This window comes from Engystomops pustulosus, chromosome 7, assembly GCF_040894005.1.
Source record: "Engystomops pustulosus chromosome 7, aEngPut4.maternal, whole genome shotgun sequence".
NCBI classification, from domain to species: Eukaryota; Metazoa; Chordata; class Amphibia; order Anura; family Leptodactylidae; genus Engystomops; species Engystomops pustulosus.
The window spans coordinates 43,213,141-43,236,314 of NC_092417.1; the positions used below are offsets into that span (position 1 = coordinate 43,213,141).

Below are 23,174 nucleotides of genomic sequence, written 5' to 3' on the forward strand. Positions count from 1 at the left end.
AAAATCTCCTATGTTATAATGTTGGATTTGTACTCGGAAATTTTTTTATTTATTAGTTTTGAACACATTACACACTCTCGATATTTTATATAAGACATTACAAAACTTAAGCCACATACTAGTTTTATGTAATAAATCAACTACAAGCGTTCCCCTGCTTAAGAACACTCGACTTACATACGACCCCTAGTTACAAACGGACCTCTGGATATTGGTCATTTCCTGTACTTTAGTCCTAGGCTACAATAAACAGCTATAACAGTTATCACTGGTGTCTGTAATGAAGCTTTATTGTTAATCCTGATTCTTATGACAACCAAACATTTTTAAAATCCAATTGTCAGAGAGACCAAAAACGTTCTGTCTGGGGTTACAATGATAAAATATACAGTTCTGACTTGCATACAAATTCAACTTAAGAACAAACCTACAGACCCTATCTTGTATGTAACCCGGGGACTGCCTGTAGTGAACAAAAATATCCATTTTCATGTCCAAAGAGTTCATTTTGAAAAGAAAGTGATGAGCGAATAAAGGACACAAAGTAGCAGAAAGAAAGCCATAATTTCCACCACCAATGTTTATTCTGTTAAAGTAAATCGGTACAAATATACATATATGACTGTAAGGCCGAAACTTACAGATAAAAGATGAATCTCTTAGAACTGAGGTATACAAGAAGAAAATAAAAAAAAAAAGGAGGAACACAGAAAGGTTGGATAAAGTCAAAGAACATAAAAAAAGGCTGTATAAGTCGATAGGTATACTGTGCATAATAGTGGTATTAAAACTCTAGACTGTATATATTAATATATACCAGAAAATATATATTAATATATAAAATATATAAAACATACATATAAAACAAGAGAACAGCAGGTTGTCAGAGGAAACAACATTTATATAGATACATATATACGGTATATCATATTAGGCGATATTGAAGTGTGGAAGTAAAAGAAATAATATATAGAAGAGACAGGTTTTCTGCAACGGCGTTCACACCATGCAAATACTGTTCTTTTATTCGCTTATAAAAAGTACAACAGAGATATTCACTGCTCGTATCTGAGACGTACGGGGAGAGGTACGGGAATAAAACCACAGGCTGTCCAGTTTTAGGTTATTTTTTTTCCTCTTTCAGATAAGAATTAGCAGCTAAATCATATCTTATATACATTACTAGCAACTGAACCCTCCATTATTGTTTTTTTTTATTTATTTTTTTAATTTTAACCTTTGGCAAGATTACTTACAAACTTATACAACCATTATTTAACCCAAAACTATTTAAAATATCTGCATAAAAAATAAAGATTTTGGCTCCATTCCCCTCCGCTACCAGTAGGGGGCTGCAGTTCAGTGCTCTAAAGTGCACTGCGGCCCCCACGCAACCGGTAGGATCGGGATCTTAACGTCCGCCATATAACACCCTAAGATCTGAATATGTACATATAATATTTTCTTCTTATAGTAATCTGGAAGCTCAGGCACTACTACATTGCTTTGCAGAGAGTTACGTCTCCGGGATGTAGCCACGTTTCTTTCCTTTATTTAGTTATAAAAAGAAAAATAGGTCCATCCTTTGCTCTTAAATCCCATGACTACAGTACAGAATCTTCTCCGATTTGCTTTGTAAAGGAAAGCCTATGAAACATTTTGAAGAACACTGACAATTTCCCACGGATTCATACGATATAGGTTTTTGGTGAACGGTGCAATTTCCCTGCCCCTCATTGGTCCATTTCTAATATATCCTATAGAGATTTGATGAGAAAATAAGTGTTATACCAGTCCCCCAACTCTGTAGTCTGTAGTCTATTGCCGTTCTAAAGTTCTATTTCAAATGTCTTCTGAAGGTCGGTGGAGAAAGGATTAGTTGGGGAAGGGTTACCTCGAGCTTTTGATTTGCTTTCCAAAGCGGCCCACTGGGCTTCAAAAGGGTCTATAACAGCAGATGACGTCTGCCCCTGTTGGTGCTTGGCACCCAAATCCCAACCACTGCTGTCTACTCCGTTGAATGGCACTGACCCGTTTTGCTGTGGTTTGAAGAACGGACTGCTGGTGGTGCTATTCGTCTCGTAGGTTGGGAATGTCTGTTTGACCAGACCTGGCGACGGCTTCGGCTGATAGACCTGTGGGTGACCTGCGGCTCCAAACACATTAGCGACCATTTGCGAAGGAGTAATGCCCACAACTGGGACGCTAGGAGCTGGGTAGCTCATTCCGTTTGCCACAGGGTAAGGCTGCTGTACAGGCATGTATGCAGGTGGCATTGCCGGGACTATGGCGACTGGCACAGTTGATGGAGCTATGAAAGTGTTTGCTGGATAAGGCTGAGGAGGATTCGGAGCAGCAGGGACAACAGGCTGCAGCAGAGGCGGAGCCTGAATGACCGGAGCAGGGATCGGTGATTGTCTTTGCTGAGCCTTAACGGTTTTGGACACCTCCTCAAGCCAACGGTCTGCCTCGGAAGGAGTCCGCTTGTGATTGGACTGGACCGCAGTAGGTGTGGACACAAACTCAGTCCCTGAGAGAGAAAATATAAAAAGGAAAAAAAAAAATCTTATTATTACACCTCACACAAAGTAGGAAAAAATTCCTGCATTTGGAGGAAATATTCAGCCACAGAAACAAACCCATGCAGGATTTTTCTTTTAAATCTAATGTTGTCTTACCAACAACAGAGGCCATAGGCTTTGCTCCTGTGCCAGCAGCTTGTTGGGTAGGTGCTGTAGGAGCATTCGCCCATGGGTTGGTCTCACGGACAGGTGCAGCAGCAGGCACAGACACAGACACTTGTGCAGGCTTAGCAGCAGGCAGTGTGAATGCTGGGGCAGTGCCATTCACTAAAACAGGACATTGACGAGGTTAGTTTTTGCAGGGACATGCACAAAGGGGAAACATTTAGTAAAACAGTGAAGGAAAGCCTAAATCCCTGATACATAATGTGTGTCTTAATATGCCTTTAATATGTTTCCACTGCAGTCCTGTTTGCACAATGTGAATGGGATCACCTGTTTTGGTATTTTATGTATATATAATTGTAATTAGTACATACCTTCAAATGGTGGGGACTGTGGTGTGGTGGCCTTGGTCATGGGTGCAGACATGAAGGGGTCTTCAGGTGGTGCACTGAAAGTGTTGGTGATTTGGGAGCATAAGGCGCTAATGCTGTCTGTCTCTCCTTCTATCTCAGGTACTGAAATACAAAAAGGAGTTTACATATAGGTTAGAGACCATAGGAAAGAAAGTACAGTATGAGATTTTCTAGGATTTATGGTCAAAGACGCTTTTTTTTCCCCCTAGAAATCTGGAGCTTATCCATAAAAACAACAAGAGAAATTGGACACCACAAATTTGAGTAATGAACACCACAGAACCATAGGTAGAGAGCCTGAACAACTGAAGTACTGTGATAGTCAGGCCTTATTTTTAACCACTGGTTAAAGGTTGTGCAAATAACAATCATCACAGGTTTATGAGGGATCGGTCCTTTCATAGTAATCGGATCGGCTTCGATGAGGTGGTAAATTCTAGACTGGACCTGGGGGGAGGCTAGGGATGTTGTAGATAATAGTGTAATTGGGTTAGCAGCTGGCTTTGTTACAGAGAACAGAGGGTTGTCATTCGTGGTATATTCTCAGATTGGACCAAAACTCTGTAAACCCTCTAGGAGTTCATTAAAAATATTTAAAGAGTAGAATTTCTTTATTTGCGGATGATACCAGGCTCTGTAAAGTAATAAGCTTAACTCAAGGGACAACCACTTCAAATTGTGATTCTCCTTTTGGAGAGTAAACTCATTTTCATAAAGAATGAAGGACAACATTTGTTGGTCTTACCTGGGTTGGTAATTTGGAAGTCAGACTTCCTCTGCACAGTGGAGGGTAATTCATTAATTCTCAAAGAAAGCTGCCGTTTAAACGGGGACATCTTTTGGCTTAGCGCGGGGAATCCCCTAAAAGAGCCTTGTCTTGCCAGCTGTTCTACAGGCGCGTGTCTGCGGGGGATCATGTGAGGGTTGCTTCCATCTTTGCTTTCCTGGACCATGTAGAGCTCAGAAGTTGGTGAAGGCGCCAAGACAGGGGGCGTTGTCAAAGTCACAGTGGTAGATGTTGTAGCAACCGGTATTACGGGTTTGGGTTCAGATTCAACTACTAACCACAGAAAATAAAAATATATTAAGAACTCTTTCACACATTGTTGGTTGATACAGTACATTGATCTAACACGTTAAGGTGGAGTGTGTTTATATCATACCAGAAGGCTGCAGTCTATTATAGCAATATACAGCAACCATTGATGGGCAGCTTTACTTTGCTTCCAGATTCTAATGGATGCTACACAATTGCTCAGGATTTGCCATCATTGTCCCAGATGGAAAAACCACTATAGCTAAATAAAATATATTGTACTGAATATAATTTAAAAAAAAAACATAAGATCACCTTTCTTGGATTCTTGTATCTGTTTCATAACTTCTTCCCTCTCTGCCTGTTCTGTAGCAGTGGTTACCCGAAATGAGCCCTCCCTTGTGAAAGTAGTTCTGCTGGCATCAAAAGTGGCAGTAACTCCGCACTCCTTCTCCCGCTTCTGCTTTCTCTCCAGGCAGGCAGCAAAAGCACATCCAACAGCATGACTCAGCCGCTCTCCCTGTTGTAAGGCACAAACAAAAGTCAGTCATTTTTCTAAATGTCCAATATGGCTTCCTCAGCACCATCTATAAGGAGAACAAACAAAACTCTGATACAATGGCAGCATACAACAAAATATCTGTGTTGGTGATACCGCGGCGGTGGAGCCTCCCTATTTTATACCTTCTGGGTCTGTATTGGGATTTCCCCTTTTTGGCTTATAGTGCAAAGGTTTCTTCAGACTGTGTTAAAGGTAGACACGCTGTTAGACCCCGTAATATACCTTTCGGGGCTGCCACCAAGGGTTTAAGTAAACAAAACTAAGCTATTTTTACACACACTGCAAGCAGCCAAGACCCTCAAAACCCTCTTCTGGAAACGTGTGGCCCCTCCATCTTCTTATGACCTCTCTACACGTGTTAATGATATGTGGGGAGTGGAAACCCTCCGTGTCACCTTACATAGCCAACTGGACTCATTCACCACAACGTGGTCCCCCTTGGGTTGACCAAGTAGTAGACTACTGTAATTTTTATAATTTACATAAATCAGACCCTCGATCTAGCACTTCGCCCCTTAAGGAATTACAAAGGGCTACTGCCACTCCAATACTATACAGTATACGGCTTCCATATTGCTGCATATTGTCATGGCTGATTCTTTTCTTAAACATTTGGTCCTACATGATCCGAAACACCATAATTTGTTATATTTTCCTATTGTTCTCATGTGTACTGTTTTTTTTATATATATGATAACAACCGGATTAAGGAGGGTCCAACTGCTGGGAGCCCAACCTATTAGTACATGGAGCGACACATCTTGTATGGGTTCTGCTGCTCAATTCTATAGTACAAGAATGTTAGAAAACGCTGAACACAATGCTGTGCTCAGCAATTTCCAACACTCACATACTATTGAATGGAGCAGAAGGCCGAATGCTCAACCCGACACTAATCCCTTGAAAGATGACATGAGCCCCATTGTCCAGATTGCTGGGGGGCCCCCTTCTTAGGATCAGCGGGAGTCCCAGTAGTCAGAAGGTCACCAATCAGAATGTGGAAAATTAACATAAAAACTTTGAAACCTCAACCTGTATTTTCTTCTATTTAGTTTACACATTTAGTTCTTTCACATTTGTATAGCCTGTAAAAGAAGAATCCTACATCAGGCCTGTAGGGTCAGTTTGGGGACCGCCCTTGTTAAAGCAGCAGTTCTCTGGGGCTCAGGCACAAGTTATAGTGTAGGGCGATATAGGGCACCTAGGATCCAGTGTCCTCACCCCCTTGACTACAAACCAACAAATAAGACGACTGGTGAGATCTGAGCCTTTTTTATTACACTCTAATGTTTTCCTGCATATGAGGTTTTGTGTACTGGTCACAGGGGCTTGGCCATAGCCTTTATGCATGTTTTAATCTTATGTGACATTATAAAAAGTTATGTTTTAGATTGTGTATACATCCTGCTACAAATAACCTTCTATTTAGTTTCAATCAAATTTAAACTTTCAAACTTAGCTGTGACTTCCGCGAGAGACCCATTATCGACTGAGGTTAATGGACTGTGGTGACTGTAGATGTAATATTGACTGTTCTGGTATACTTTCCAACAAGTAAATAACTGCAGATGACCGATGTAACTTATACAGCCTGACTGCTGCTAACCCCTTTACACTGGACAAAGTAAAAGGGTCTTAAACAAACCCAAAAAAGAAAATGAAAGGAAGTACAGACCGTGTCCTTAACGGCCATAAAACAATGGCAGATCCATCTCCGCGTTGTTCCATCCCGACAAATGTAAGAGAATGCCCGGTCAAAATTTCTATCTGGAGCACAGAAGGACACTTTTTCTATGGTTTGGTCTACCAGAAGATCCTGAAACAAGGAAGACAAATCAAATTCATGGATACATATGAGCAGGTTGTGTGTAATGTCATGAAATAAACCGGTATACTCTGTATCGAGTTAGATTATAGAGCAACGTCATACCTTTGTTTTCTCGTCCACAACCCTTAGTCCATCCGCTGAAACCCACAGGACGGCCTTGATCGCTTTCTTGCCCGTCTTTATAATGTGGGAAAGAAAATAACAACTTACAATAAGCTACAGGTTTATATAAAAATATATAATCTTGATGTGAACCTATAATGAAACCAAGTGAACAAATTACATCTAGAAAAATCTCTAGAAGTCTATGTATCCAAGATCCATGCCAATTCATTCACCAAAGCAGAAGAGAAGTTCATAAAAGCACTGCAAAGAAGGTAAAGGTGGACTAAGAAAAGAACAACATACACTTGAGAGCGCAAAGAATTCTGGATCAAAATTCTTCACCTGGATGGGAGAAACTATCAAGACCTAGGAGACTGGCACACATCAATAAGGAGTTACTGCACCGGAAACTGTATCTACACAATCTTGGTACCAAACTGTAAAATGGCATTTAGGCAAAATAAGATTTCAATGATTAAAGGAGCCGTCACTGGGACACCCCCCTTGTGGATCAATCCACAAATTGTAACTGGCTTTATAAGGAATAAACTAAAACCTGTCTGGGATAGGGTCACTGGGAGAAGTAAGTCTCTCAACTGTGACACTTCTATGGATAAAAAGCCATAAGATGTGTCAGGCATCGTAGCACTAGAGTTCACAGAGAGCAATGGAATAGCAAAAATTTTACTGGACAAATTGCTTCTCCAATTGGAATCATCGCATATAACTATTCAAGGGAGCCCTCAAATAAGAGAAGGAAATCTCCCCAAAACAGGACACAATCTTTAAAATAGAGGTCTAAAAACATATTATGGTGTTTAATGAATAAAATTGTTCACAAACTCATCGCATTTTCAAGATTTTTAAGGAATTCCTCACAAGGTTCTGCTCTGGCCAAATAGATGTATGGAAGAGTCAAACTCCAATACGAATACTAGAGAACAATGAATGCCTTTACCAAAATACTGTTTGTATTTGGATAGTAATTTACTGTTATAAACAGTATTTTGGCAAAATAATGCCAAACAGGATATTTGGATATTAATTTATTATAATCACATAACCTGTAAAGGAGGACCATGAACTAGAACAGCATTTCCCAAGCCTATCCCCAAGAATCCATTTTTGGGCTAAATATTGCTAGAATTTCTGGAGGATTTTGCTCATTTTGAATAAAATTTTCTCTTAGGGTTTTTTTGAGGACAGACCAAATAGATGTAATCTACACCAAAAGATAAGCAACTTGGCTAGTAAAATACTTCTTGTACATCATTGCCCAAAGAGGATGTAATGGTCTTAAAAGGGAGGGACCTGTCTTGGTCACCGATTGTCTAATTGGCATTTCCAAAGTGTTGAAAGGACCCTTAAAGTAGAGAGGAGATTGGATCTGGAGTTATGTTGGACCAGAATGAAGAGCATACACTTTTATTTGCACCCGATTAACCTTTGGTTAAAAAAAAAATCCCCTCTCCTTTAAGAGCTGAAATCTCACATTGTTTTCCCAGTGCTTGTGGGAAAAATGCCTAAATTTCTTACCCTAAAGGAAAGTTCTATATGTTGTACAGTAGTGAGAGGTAGAAAAAAAAAGTGGTAGGACTGTATTGCTCTAATAATAATTAGGTTTAGAATATGCTATGGGTTGTTACATAAAGTATAGGTAAAATATTATAACAATCATTATAATAAAGTTTCATATTATAATTCTATACAAGCAGTAAAGTGGTTTTTGAAGGCAGACAACACATTATTAAGGAGATACCTAGATGCCATTTTAACAGTGAACAAAGATCCGTCACCATAGCTGTAGTAACATGTCCCGCACTGGAATTCCTGCAGCCATACAGTGATATCGTCTACACAGAACCCCAGATTTCATACCCGGCGTGTAGGATCATATTACTATCTCAATCAGCACAAGCAATATTTAATTTGTGAATTTTAGTTACAAAAAAATTGAACGAGGCAGATTTGATTGGTTTTAGATTATGGCGTTTCCGAGTTAAGGCTCTTTCACATTGGCGTTGATGTTCAGCCTAAGTTGCCCATCTGTTGCGTTTGGTCTCAGTGCTTGTCTCCATTATGCATCAGTTTTGTCTTGGTGTCCGCAAAAAGTTTTTTTTTTTTTTTTTGTGGACCCATAGACTTATTGCCCTCAGTGAAAAAAACAGGACATGTTTCATAATTTTTTCCACGGACAACAGATCAGTGAAAATACAAGTCAATGCAAAAACACCCATAGAAATGAATGGCTTTGTGAGGCATCCGTGGAAATCACTGGACCACGGACATGAAAAACAACATCAACGTGAAAGAGCCCTAAAGGAGAGCAACGTCTCGCCAAGGTAATGAATAAGCAGTGATGGATACTAAACAAATACTCCACAATATGTTTTCAGAAATGTAACTGAATGTATTTATTCAATTAATTAATTATTCACTTAAGAAACCTGCTCCTCAGCAGGGGAACCTAGCAAACTTAAGTGTACCCCAACCTTGTAAGGGAAAATTGTCAGCAGTATTGACCATACAAAGCTGCAGGCAGTGTTAGGTCTGGAGATCTGTGCAAATATATCTCTGTGCAAGTTAGAAGGAGCAGGATTGTGAAAAATTTAGCAATATTCAAGGATTGTAGCTGGACGTTGTGCACTAGGGGAGTGTCATCCAACTGCTATGCTGTGATGTGAGAGCTGTACATTAACACTTCTCCACAGCCCCTTTCCTCTGCTGTAATATCTAAGCAGGGGCCTGCTGCTGCACTTACACAGATCAAAGGGAGGAGTTGTGCTGTATTCAGTGAAAAAAAAGAGTCTAGCTACAATCCTGGAATATAAATAAATTTTTCATAGTATTGTTGCTACCAACTCCATACACAAAATGTATGGTTACATAAATATCCAAGGCAAATACCTAAAACTCTGTACAGCTTTGTATGGTCGATATTACAGACTGATTCACTTTAACAAACTATGAATTAAACAGTATTCAGATGGTGTGTTTACGTAGGTAATAACAACGATTCAGGTAATTATAAACAGCAATTACAGTAGTCTTAAATGGAGTCAAAACCTAACTGTTGACACTCCATCTCCCCTTGGCCTCTCTATAGACTTTTGTTTAATCTGACACCTCATTGAGCTTCTGTCCTTGTTGCTAGCATGACAGAATTCAGCAGGTTTTGGATCAATTTCATCAGAAAAAAAGCATAACATGAGAAGCCAAGGAGGTGGAGAAAGAGGTACTTGGCTGTGATAATATACATTTGTTTCCTGTATTCACTAGTTTATGCAAATTTTGTTATCTTTTTGCTTTTCCAAAAGCCACTTTTTGTGTGCCTTGAAGTTCCAATCCTCTGGGATTTAAAACTCTATTGCATGGAACTTGCTCATAAAGCCAATAGCTCTGCTATAATTAGTCTAGTATTCCTATCCGGGTGACTGAAGGCAATTACATAGTGACCCAATGCAATAACACAATGGTGCAGAGGAACTTTACCAGCTTTCACCTGGGAAACAAAAAATGTTGTTCAGCCCAAAAACAGACTACTTGATCAGTCTGGGCTCCAAAAACCTGGATTAAGCACCTTTGCAGCAGCCTATTATTACTATTTCACCCATGTGACCCATTTCAAGCAGTTAACAAACTGAAAGGAATAGGCCAAACTGAAATGAATGTACCCCCCCCCCCCCAGCCATATTTGATCTCTTGTTCCTGCAAATTTGTAGGAACCTACAAAGTTACACTACAGGAATCACAAAGTGAAGGAACAATCTGCTATGTACAGTGACCGCGTGCTGCCAGTGTGTAACTCCTTATAAATTTAACCACAAACGGCATTGGACTTACTTTTGCAAAGAAGCCTTTGAAGAATTTCCTTTCCTGGAGGAACAGGGGAGGGGACAAGTCGAGCACTATTATTGCTGGAAGCTACAAGTCTCTCAAGGTTGAAAATCAACATGCATCAAACAGCACAGTATTAGTAAGCGCAACAGAGACGGAGCAAGCACATGACATCACTCCCTATGTCCATGCTTGGGAAAGAAAGAGGTTAAAAAAAGGCGTCCAGCAGGCCGAAGCTGCCTGCAGGGGGAAATATCCTCAAATGTCACCCTGTTATTTCCCATGCAACAAGGGAAAATAATCTCAGAACTCATTCCTTTACAATTAGCAACTTGGCATTCTGCAAACTTGCTTCATTGTACCAGCACAGACTTGAGGCTTGTGTGTTACTATAGGCCTTGGATGGATCGCTGTTCCATAGCCGAGTGTTGCATGGAGCGGTAGATGCCATTTCATCGAGATTCTCAACGCAATGAGAAAAGTTTGCAGAACTGGCACAGCTGATAACAAAATATAAGGGCACGACACCCATCCATGAGCTAAAGCCATACACACAGTTGACATTGATTGGGCTCCATCAGCAATCTAATGTGTACGGGTGCCAGCAGTCATGATGGGAAGGAAGGATTGGGCATTGAGGGTGTCATAGGAGCCTGGAAGAGGCCTATACCCCTTCTCCCCATTGACCAGGCACATTAGGCTGTGCCAAATACCCATTATTGCCTCTACCAAGTTACAGGTTGAAAAGGAGAAGAAAGAAGATTAGATTTCAGTTAAAAAAGAATCACACACAGTAAAACAAGGCAGCAGAAGGTATGTCAGCCCCATAGATGAGAGATTGGGAGGTTTAATGCCCAAGGGCGAGTCATCTCCAAACGTCAATAGCATTGGCTCCCAGGGGGAAGCAGAGAGGGCACATATTTTAGAAAACAGGTCAACACTTCCAAAATCAAGGCACCTTGCTGACATAGGATGTATAAGACTAATGAAAATTTTTTTTTTTAAAGATGTTCATGGTACCCTCATGATCTGCGTGGGTTTCTACCCTTAGGAAGTCGCCCATCAGCGATGGAACGTGTGGGATGCTCCCTGCACCACAACACCAACTGTACTGGGTTACTGGGGTGACTTTTCTCCAGGGGGTAGAAGAATGATAAAGCAGTAACAAAAATGTAGTATTTGTTCCCAAGGGCAGTGAATTGATTTACACTTAGGTGTTGTGCCACCTTACCCCTATCAACTATTGTTTTGTTTGTACTATTAACAGTTTTTATTATGGGTTTGGATTGTTTGTGATATACATATTTTTTGCCAATTAACCCCTCAATGATGCGGTCTGCAAAAGGTTTTAATGGCAGTGGACACCTCCTCATAGATCCAGGCACCACTTTCTTATATTTGTTACTCGTGGCCTCCTCCTTTCCAAAAATCTACTTTTGATGCCAATTATGCTAATGAGCCTACAGGGTTCCTGGGGGTGTTACCAGGGCCCCTTTAGATTCAGTGTGAAAGAAACATTTTCCACTCCCACTGTGTGCTGAAACTTCCTGTGCTGCAGTGAGATTACAGATCAGACAGAAATGGGAGCAGGGGGACGGGAGACAATGTAACAGCCAGAGAAGCTACAGCACAGAGGGGCTCATTATCTTTAAAGAATTCTAGAATTCTTTTTTTCCTTAGTACTACGGTTCCAATGTAATCAAACATTGATAATGTATTCTAAACCATTCTTCATTATTTGCGGTGCTAAAGAATGATAAAAGAGGTTCTCATTCTGGGATGTATGAAGCCAAAATATGAGGTCTACATAAAACATCATAAACTATAATAAAACTTATCAGGGCCCCTACACAGCCGCCGCTTAAGCAGCAGGTTTTTAAAACAGAGTGGAAAACAATAGCATAAAATTCTGTAAAAACTGTTGTATAAAAGGTTTGAAATGCTTGACAAAAAGATTCATGGGGAATTGAAACGTTGAAGTTTTTCTATGCCTGTGTGAATAACCTTAACCTTTTTTCATCATATTAGATGCTGTGGCCTTCTCTTTTTTTGGCGTAAAAGGTTTGGTCATCATAAACATCCCATAGACTGTAAGCTCTTGAGAGCAGGGCTCTCGCTCTTATTGCTTCATTTGACTATTTGTACTAAATGTAATATTATATTTGTATATGTCCCATATGATTTGTAAAGCGCTACAGAACAGGATGGTGCCAATATATTGTTAATGGGCCTGCACAAAGCAGAAGCCCTCAAGCCGCTGTGAATTTAGCCTAATTTTTTTTTTTATCAGTTTAGATTGATTCTGAATTGCATGTTTTTACATGACCACCCCCCCTGCAGCCAATTCCAATTATACTATAGGAATAAAAAAAAAAATTTGAGTATTTTTTCTTTTTTAAATATTCCTCACGTCACTAAAACAAAATGCTTCTCATGCGACCATTACTGCAGGCAGCTGGCGATGGAGTGCGGAGCTGCTCTCAGAATCAGACTGTGCTCTGCCCTCAAAAGATGAATTCATTTTGCCGCTTGAATGGCGTTAAGCACATCCGTATGTGAAGGGCTCTGAAATAACGTGCTTACTATATAGACCAGATGCACAGAGGATATAGTGCATGTCACGAATCAGCGCAAGGTGACGACTAATGAGATGGGACGAGCCTTCTGCTGCCAAGTTCAACAACCCTCCAATTCATCACGCGCCTCCACAAAGTCAGCCCTGCAGCTAGCAGACGTTTCACCACACATTCCTAATTCCAGGGTGACAGTTAATGGTTAATATCACTCCGAGAGCAGCGCGGGTTATAGGAGGGAGAGTCGCTGCCCAAACGCTCCGCCAGAGTTAGGAAAGAAACAAGTGGTCATGCAGAGCTGATTATCTCAGAAGGAGGAACTACACTGGTTAATTGTTTAATATGTAAATACATGGTTTTTTTTTATAAGTTAATTATAAAATTCTTAAATTTGTTTTTTAATAAACCTGCTAAAAACAAGAAAATATATTAAACATATCAAAACATTTGTAAGCACAAAGACATGTACATCAAGAGCACATAGGGAGGATTACTGGAACCTGGGGTTGGCCACATAAAAGAAAGTTCACCAGGGCAAGCACAATACCCTAATAGGGTCTCCCATATCTTACCCATCGTGATGAGCCACTTTCAGCCACTTTCATTACTGAATGCATTCATCCGCACCGCCCTGGTGTTCATGGAGGGGAGTGCAGAATTATGTGCCCTGTCCCCTAATCCACAGGGCACGGGAGGTCACAAGAAATCCCAAAAGTGTACTTCGGGCAGATAACTTTTAGCAGGGCAAGTACAATATGGGTGGCCCTATTAGAGTCTTATACTCACCAAGGTAAACCTTTTATATAGCCAACCCGTATAAGGTAATGGAAAACAGGTGTAAGTGATGTATGGACGGCTCACACGGTATCAGCCAATGCAGGCCATAGACAACAGGGGAGACTGCATTGCATAGGAAGGGTAACTTCTAGTAATAACACCTATACATATGCTGTTGGTAGGATACGTGAGACTTCGATTTAACCCCACAAACTCCATATTCACTGGTGAGGCTTAGAAGACTTCTCCACTATATCAGACAACTGGATATACATGACCATACGGCAGATGGACCCTTTGAGGGCCAACTACTTGGGGGAGGAGGGGGGGATGAAGGGTTGGTCGTCAGTGAACACTGAGATAAACATTAAAGGAAATCTACCATCAAAAGCAAACATGGATAAACTAGGGCCGCTTACTCATAGATCCAGGCAATAGCGACTGTGGTAATATTCTTATATTTGTTATCCATAGCTTCCTACCTTCTAAAAATCAACTTTTAAAATTATGCTAAGGAGCCAGAGGAGCTCTGGGGGGCATTACCGGAGCCCCCATGTGCTTTAGCTGATGGAGCACTTCCCCCTCCCACTGTGTGACTTTACAGCAGGCAGAGGGGGAGGGGAAGTTCGGAGGGAGAAAGGAGGAGCGCAACAGCCTGTGAGGCTACAGTATGGATGCTCTCTAGTAACGCACCCAGAGCCCTTCTGGCTCATTTTAAAAGTTGACTTTAAAAGAAAGGAGACCATGGATAACAAGTCTAAGAAGATCACCACAGCCACAGTGCCTGCATCTATCAGTAAGTGTCTCTGATTTATCACGCTATATTTTTAAAGATGGTAGATGTCCTAAACTTACTTGCTCGTTACATCTATCAGGGGATGACCTCGCTTTTCTTCTCTCCAGACACATCGGCATTCTAGTAAAAAACACTTTATAAAAATATGCAACTGAGCCGTCACAATCAGCGGGCGGGACCAGGCTGCACAGAACATGGAGGCGAGAGGTGTTTAAATGACGTTGCCCGGAACGCTTCCGGCTCATTTGAATATTTTCATAAAGTGTTTTAGAAGAATGAAAATGTTCCTGGATAGAAGTAAGGACATCCCCCGATAGAAATAACGAACAAGTAAGTTTGGGACATCTACTATCAGTACATCTGATGCTAGATGTCCTTTAAATATTCAGTATCAGCTGCTTTTCACCTATGCAGTCATTTTAGGGGTTCAGATGGGCAGAGCTGTCATACAGTACATAAATTACAACATTGGTGATACACTCCAAATTTCATTAATTTTGGACAGTAGTCCAGATTTTCTCATGTGTGTACTGGATCAGGGTAACCGGTAATAGGATCTCAGTTTAGGTTTTACCTAGCCATATGCACTAAATTTAAATCAGTGTAAACCACTTATTTTAATGGGATCTTATAGCGATATAATGTATAAACCCCATGCACAAAGCTCACACTTATGGTAACCAGTACCTTGCTATGAGGCCGGGATGTCCGACTACTACAGATATCCACTTACTGATCTAGCCTATAAAAAAGGCTATAATTAGCCCCTTTAGTCAATTCCGTATGAGAATAAAATGTTTATGATTCTCTACATAGATTGTGCAGTCACGGATGACGCCATCTCTTCCCTTTCACCCTGACATCATTGGGCAATAAATAAAAGACGTGGCTGGAAGGTTCAGACAAAGTGCCAAAGTTCACTTACTATTAGTCCCATGTGCACTAACATAGGAGAGATGCTATTATATACAATAGGGCCCGAGAAGGGAAACACATTAATGTGGCAGGCAGAAAAGGCAGTGATATTCTAAAGTATATTTTGTGTTCTGTCTAAACCTGTAGGAAAGTCAGAAAATACTGAGATAAGACTGTCATGCGGTCATGATCAGCTGCTTGACACTATGGATAGAGCCACAAGCAGTGTGTCTGTATTGTAGTGGTGGCTACTGCTCACAATGAAGTGAACAGAGGCTTCCCTTGCAATGCGCCATGAACCCCCTTATAGAGGTTTTTCTGTTGACAGATTAGGCCTCTCTCTACAGCCATTTCTATGGGCGTCCTTGGCTATCCTTGGTGTTGGACTAGTCATTTCTCTAGAGGGTCGGACACACCACCACAATATGTAGACAGGAATAGGAATACTTACGGATTTAAGTCTTTTAACTGCATCCTCACAGATGTGCATGCCTCGGGATTCATCCACCTCCACATGTCCCAGGTACTAAAAAGAGAACAGAGAGTTTGGGATATTAGAAGACATTTCTGCAAACATCAATTCAGGTTAAGACCGTGAACGTTTTAACCAAAACGCAACTGTTCCTCTAGCAGCTGCTGCCCCACGTCATACAGATAATCAAAACTGCACAGCGCAACATGTATTTCTAAGGGTTAATTCAGAGGAACATCATTTTACAGCCCATATGTCCGGAAAATACCATCCGACTATGGGACTAATAACCAGAGGTTACAAAAGCAGAGACCCCCATGACACTAGGAGTTCAGAGCTAGAGCGAAGGGAAGCAGAAAAGCCTTAGTAAAATATATATTACACATAGGTACTTGTTTTACACTCAAGTGCAAGTCACCTTCTAGATAACCTGCTATAGGCTTAATGGTTAACAGTCACTGCTGTAAGTGCATGTACACAGGTCAATACTTTGGACTTATTCTGACAACCAAGTATAAAATCCACTTGCACATGGGCAGCTTTCCTTACAAACATAGGACTCCATAGCAAGAAGAGTTAAAGGGGCATTCCCACAAAGAAAAGTTTCTTAAATGTACTCAGTGAATTAGAGAATCTGTTATATTGTATCATGTTATTAATAAAAACACAACATTTCACAGATATAAAGTCCAACCTGTCTCTATCAGTCCCGGTGAAAAAAAATGTTGGTTCCCCCTGGACCCGACCCTAAAATCTACAGAGTTTAGGGTCAGTAGACTTGTTTTTCTTCTGACGCTGCGCTGCTCTCTGCTTCCAGCCCCCACCTCTGCATTCCAGGATGAGCTCACACAGACACACACTGAGGGACATTTATCAAAAGTGCCTGAGGTAAAACTGTTCTAGTTGCCCCTGAAAACCAATCAGAGCTTAGCTTTTATTTTCCCACAGCCGTTTATAAAATGAAAGCTGAGCTCTGACTGGTTTCCATGGACAACTAGAAGAGTTTTACCTCAGACACTTCTGATGAATCTCCCCAATTGACTTCTTGCTGGCAAACAGCAACACCTCATGTGGAGATGTGTTGTGCTACAATCTACAAACAGATAAGATCTTTATCCAGGTGAGGGGGAGGGAGGCATATAGCAGAACTGTGTGTGTTATAGGAGAGTTTGCAGAGCTGAGAGTATTATTGTTTTGTTTTTTTTTAAACATATTTTATTAGTTTTCTTTTTATCAGATATAATAAATGAAATAACATTCATAAGTGGTGTATCTTTTTAAAGACATCATGAAAACATCATACATATGTGATTCAGATACAAATTCTATATCCCGCCCCCCCCCCCTCCCCTCCTATTATTGTATTTTATATCCATCTCTTGATCTCTCATCTCCCTTATTCTATGTGTCAGATACTAGTACAACGTTCAGAAGGTAAATTAAAATGTATATAAACCTGTGCCCTGATAATCTAAGCACATTGTCAGCTCACAGCACCAGAGGGATCATGAAATGTCTGCTTAGCGAGTCCACGCTCACACTCTGGAATTTTACACTGACCGTCAAGGAGTTATAGGAGCTTAGCAGGCAATAAAACTGAGTAAGATTGTAAAGTAAGGGGTTAAAAATGATCTTTATTGTGTAAGCATCACTAGGGGATTGACATTTCTGAATTTTATTTCACGAGCAAAGCCCTTTAAAAGGAATCTACCATCAAAATCCAGCATGATAAACCAGGGACACTTACTCATAGATCCAGGCACCGGGACTGTATTAATCTTTTTATTTTTCTTTTCCAAGGTCTCCTTCCTTCTCAAATCAAGGCCTGTTACTCATGAACGAGTGCAGCCTATGTAAAGATGCCGTATGGTCACACAATCCAATGGGCTGCACACAGAGCAGAGGACGGGAGTCCTCATATATGGGATATAAAAATACAATGCAAGTGCATTCCCTCTGCCGGCCAAATAGCAGCACCAAGACTGTAATAGACTATAGTTTCGGCTCGACTGTTTGGTCGGCAGAGGAAATGCCGTGCATTACATATCTATATAATGCAGGGACTCCTCTGCTGTGTGTGCAACCCATGGGATTGTGCCACCAAACAGCACATACAAGCAGACTGCACATGTTCGTGTTTAACAGACTTATCCCAGTAAGCTAGAAGGGTTCTGGAGGGTGTTACCAAGGCCCCTCTATGCTGCAGCGACAAAGGCTGTTATACTGTCTCCCCCTGCTCCCTCAACAGCCCCTCCCCCCTTCACTCTGTGCTACTGCCATGAGATTAGAGCAGGAAGAGGCAAGTGCTAAGTGAGGACGAGACAGTGTAACATTGCAACAACCCCCAAAGGCCTTCTCATTAGCATAATTTAAAAAGTTGATTTTAGAAGGAGAGAGGCCAGGGATAACAAACATAAGAAGATTATCACAGTCACAGAGCGTATGTATCATGATTGATTTTGTTAATAGATTTCCTTTAACATTTTTTTCGGGGAAAGTGTCAGATGGGTCTTTTAAATATTCCATCTTGATTTACTCTACAATAAAGTACCAACACCACAGGAACTGTTAGGGAAGGCCTCTGGGGCAATGATCAACCTGTGCTGGTGATTGGCTCAATCACGATTGATCTCCTTGTGAGTCCTTTGACACGTGGCAAGAGCAGTGCAGAGGGGAGCGTTACGTCCAAAACTACCAGTGGCTACACTGATACCCAGACGACCCTGTAAACATACACTTCCAGCTTAAAGGACATCTACCAACAGGATGAAAGATTATATGCAAATGAGCCCTCAGGTAATTTGCATACAGTCTTTCATCCTGGTGGTAGTTGCCCTTTAAGTAACAAGTGGTCTGATTTTTCCAAAACTGTTGTGGTTCAGTGTCTGTCAAAGTTGGTGCCAACTAAGGTTTGCCCTCTGTGAGGTTTGGTGCTTTATTAGGGAAGATACACATGGGGCACTCTGATACATAGCACTCGTCAAGTTCTTGGAAGTTGTATTTGAGTCACTGCTTGTTCTACGTAACAACTTTTATGGCGCCACTAAAGCCCCCATCAGAGGAGGGCATTACACTACAGCCGCCAGTATACTCAGGATCACGTCCAGATCTGACATATGTGGCAGAGGTGAGGGAGGCACTTGTATCTTTCACCCATATGACGTCTGCTATTGTGAAAGCTGCTGCTGTAATGAAGACAGGAACTGCAGCGACAGATACAATGATCTGCGCTCCCACACTGCTGATACATAAAAGCCTCTAATCCTTCAACAAGAGACAAGTATTATTGCCGAAAATGAAGCATAATTGAAGAGTAAACTCCTGCCGCTCCTCTGAATAGAAATAAATTATGGCAGACGGCTGGAGGTGTACTTCAAGTGGCAGCGAAAATTTACTTGTAATATAACATAGCATTACATAAATGCTCAAATCTACCAGGAGAGATACAAGCCTCACACAGTTATGGATGGGGAAAGGCTAAGGAGATCACACGCTTCCTTATATCAGGAAAGGAAAATATATACATCAAATACAGGAGCACCAGAAAATATATCGCCGCATGCTCTCAGTAGCCAATGAAGTGATCAAACTACGCAAATTATCTATAGATCTATGAGTAATTGCCCCTGGTTTATCATGCTGGATTTTGATGGAAGATCTACCACCAGGATAAAAGGCATAATAATAATTAATAATAAGTCCTTTATTTATATAGCGCACACAGATTACGCTACACAGAGCTTCTCAAATCGGTCCCTGTCCCCAATGGGGCTCACAATCTAATCTAATACAAAAGGCTTGTAAACCAAGCGCACTTACATGCAGGAGGGGATGTGTCCCCTCTGGTAGGATCTGCTCTGCTTTGCGCTTTTGTCTTAAAGAAAATAAGAAAATTTTTCTCTGCTTCTTTCCTTTCTTGTATGCAGTGTCAAAAGACTAACTGCACTTAAGAACTCATAATCTTTATATAAAGTAGAAGACATGATCGGAGCACCCCTGCACCATAACATAGACCAGAAGTAGTAAGGCAGGTAGAAGAATACAATATAAGAAAATAGAGCATCTACGGGGAGCTGCACCTTAAGCACGTATGTATGACTATTAAAAATAACTGAGGCCCGGGCTGGGGTGGGCTAGTTAAACATAACAAACATCTACTTACCTCGTCCGGCGCCGCCAATGTCCCGCTCCTATCCGACACCATCCCTCAGCGCTTACAACGCTGAGAGATAGGGACGGATAGGAGGAGCCGGCCACATCCTGGACCGGAAGCTCCCGGTGCGCGGCTTCCGTACCCCTGTAAACAAACAGGGGCATGGATCGAAGGGACTGCGGCGCGGGACATCGGCGGCGCCGGACGAGGTAAGTAGATGTTTATTATGTTTAAATATCCCTCCCCAGCCCGGCCATAAGAAATTTTTAAAACCCGGATAACCCCTTTAAGAAGCAATCAGAACACAAAACCACAGTCCTAAATTAAGAGATTATACAAATCTGATTTGCCCGAGCCCATAGTATTATGGATTGAAATATTTTACGGTAAAATAAAATGGAGTAGGTAATAGATGGAATCTGGATAGCAACTTGGTCATTGGATGGTCAATTAAATAAAAAAAAAAAAAAAAAAAGGAAGGAAGGAAGGAAGGAAGGAAGGAAGGAAGGAAGGAAGGAAAAAAAAAAAAGACGGTCTGCCCGAAAGGTAAAATTGCAATAATATATTATATATATATACATACACACACACACACACACACAGAGGTCGCACTAACATTTTTCCAGAAGGGTAATAATACTCCTCTCACAATTTTTGAGGAGTATTTTTAACCGAGGAAGAGTACGAAATTTTCATTAATAAATATATAACTCGCAGGTGTATATATAGGGGCAAATTTACTTACCCGGTCCATTCGCGTTCCAGCGGCGGCTTCTCTGAAGAGCGTTCGGGTCTTCCGGCGATTCATCAAGGTCCTGCGCCCGATGTCCACCAGGTGGCACTGCTGCGCCGATGTCCGGCGAGATGCCCGGGAGTTCATCGTCTTCATCGTGGTGCATGTGAGTATGGGCCGTGCGACCATTTTTTTTTTTTTAAATGCAGAGGTTTTTCCGAATCCGTCGGGTTACCGTTCGGCCACGCCCCCCGATTTCCGTCGCGTGCATGCCAACGCCGATGCGCCACAATCCGTTCGCGTGCGCCAAAATCCCGGGCCAATTCAGGGGAAATCGGCGCAAATCGGAAATATTCGGGTAACACGTCGGGAAAGCGCGAATCGGGCCCTTAGTAAATGACCCCCATAGTGTTACGAGACGTCTATTAATACAAGGAAAAAGTTACAGCTCCTGTTTTCTGTGCTTAACCCCTTAACGCTCTGCGCTTAACGCTCCTCTTCATACAGAGGTGGGGGTTTTTGCATTTTGCACAAAACCCCCACCGCTAATAACCGCGGTCGGTGCTTGCACCGATCGCGGCTATTAACCCCCATCTTTTTTCCGATCGCCACGCCCCCGAACGTCATCGGGGGGCGGCGATTGGTTGCCATGGTAGCCTCGTGTCTTCTTTTGACACGAGGCTATCTGGCAGCTGCATATTCGTTACAATGAGCCAGTGGCTCATTGTAATGAATGTGCTGCAAAAATGCCATATATTGCAATACAGAAGTATTGCAGTATATGGTAGCAGCGATCTGACCATCTAGGGTTAATGTACCCTAGATGGTCTAAAAGATAGTGAAAAAACCTGTATAAATTTGGTATCACCGCGATCGCACCGAACCAAAGAATAAAGTAGGCATGTTATTTGGAGCGAAGAGTGAAAGTCGTAAATACTGAGCCCACAAGAACGTGACGCACGTGCGGTTTTTTTTCAATTTTTCCACATTTGGAATTTTTTTTCAGCTTCGCAGTACACGGCATGTTAAAATAAATAACATTACGGGAAAGTAAAATTTGTTACGCACAAAATAAGCCCTCAAACAGATCTGTACACGGAAAAATGAAAAAGTTATGGATTTTTGAAGTTGGAGAGCGAGAAATGAGGCGAAAAACCCTCCGTCCTTAAGGGGTTAAAAGTGTTTTCCCATAAATTCAAGTTAGGTCTTATCCACGGGACAGGGCCCAATTTGAATTCTTGGCAAAACCCCTTAAGGGCGCATTCACACAATGCGTTGCGTCACGTTTTTTATAGATTTTTTACGCATTCCAAAGGCTTCACATGTTGAATGTGCATCGTGTGAATTCGCCCTTAAATAGCAAGTATGTATTGCACAAGTGGTGCACAACATTTTTGTGGCGTCTTCACACATGGTGTTTTCAGAACAGCTGAGAAGAGATTTGCATAATTACATTGCAGTCAACATAGTGTTAACAAAACGCATGCATCAAGGCAATTTTTTTGTGATTGTAAACTAAATGGTGACAATGTAATTAGGCAAATCTCTTCTAAGCTCTTGTGATGCATTTGAAAATGCATGTAATAACCTCACCCTTAGGCTACATTCACACTACCATATGGGGGAGGTATGTACGGCAGCAAGTTTGTGGCTGTACATATGTCCCCAATAGACGGCAGTGGCCGCACGGAGCCGTACCGCTCTGTACACGGGAAAAAGACATGTCTTTCCTTGTGTTATGGCTTGTACCCAATTCATTTCAATGGAGAGGGGAGGGGTCACCCCTTCCTCCTCTCCATGGCACCAAATGCATGTCTGCCCGTCTACGGCCTGGCGGGCATACGTTTGTGTGAATGCAGCCTTAGGGCGCATTTAAAAGTTGCGTTTTGACTTGCGTTTTCATTGCATTTGAAACACATTACAACAGCTGAGGAGAGGTGATTTGCCTAATTACATCACTGTTAACATTTACAAAACGCATCGCTTAGCGTTAAACGTAAACACTAATGTAATTATTCAAAGTACCTCTCACCAGCAGTTGTAATGCGTTTCAAACACAATGAAAACGCAACGAAAAATGCAACGTGTGAAAGCGCCCTCATTGTCTAAAGAGCGGACTGTGGCTGACGGCGGCCCCCAGTCCAGTCTGGGGCTGATGCTGCAGAATTTTTATTTAATTTATTTTCTGGAGTTTGGGAACATTTCTTTTTTTTTTTTTTTTTTTTTTTTTTTTACAGGGGCACATTTAGAAATGGAACACATAATATAGTTAAATATAGACCACAGA

The 23,174-nt window shown here is 41.4% G+C and overlaps 1 protein-coding gene across 6 annotated transcripts in view; it reads right to left on the reverse strand.

Moving 5' to 3' along the window:
• Positions 1-1,079: 1,079 nt before the first annotated feature.
• Positions 1,080-23,174, reverse strand: part of NUMB (NUMB endocytic adaptor protein) — a 61,452-nt gene continuing 39,357 nt past the window's right edge. For 3 of the 6 annotated variants that reach the window (XM_072115639.1, XM_072115638.1, XM_072115640.1), the window contains 9 exons: positions 15,981-16,055; positions 10,475-10,507; positions 6,629-6,703; positions 6,374-6,514; positions 4,452-4,656; positions 3,846-4,160; positions 3,062-3,202; positions 2,679-2,849; positions 1,080-2,530 (listed from right to left, as the gene is read on the reverse strand). In XM_072115639.1, the coding sequence (XP_071971740.1) occupies positions 1,830-2,530; positions 2,679-2,849; positions 3,062-3,202; positions 3,846-4,160; positions 4,452-4,656; positions 6,374-6,514; positions 6,629-6,703; positions 10,475-10,507; positions 15,981-16,055 (1,857 nt within the window). In that variant the 3' untranslated portion in view covers positions 1,080-1,829. The remainder of the gene's footprint in view (positions 2,531-2,678; positions 2,850-3,061; positions 3,203-3,845; positions 4,161-4,451; positions 4,657-6,373; positions 6,515-6,628; positions 6,704-10,474; positions 10,508-15,980; positions 16,056-23,174) is intronic. The other 3 variants (XM_072115642.1, XM_072115641.1, XM_072115643.1) reach the window with 3 other exon arrangements.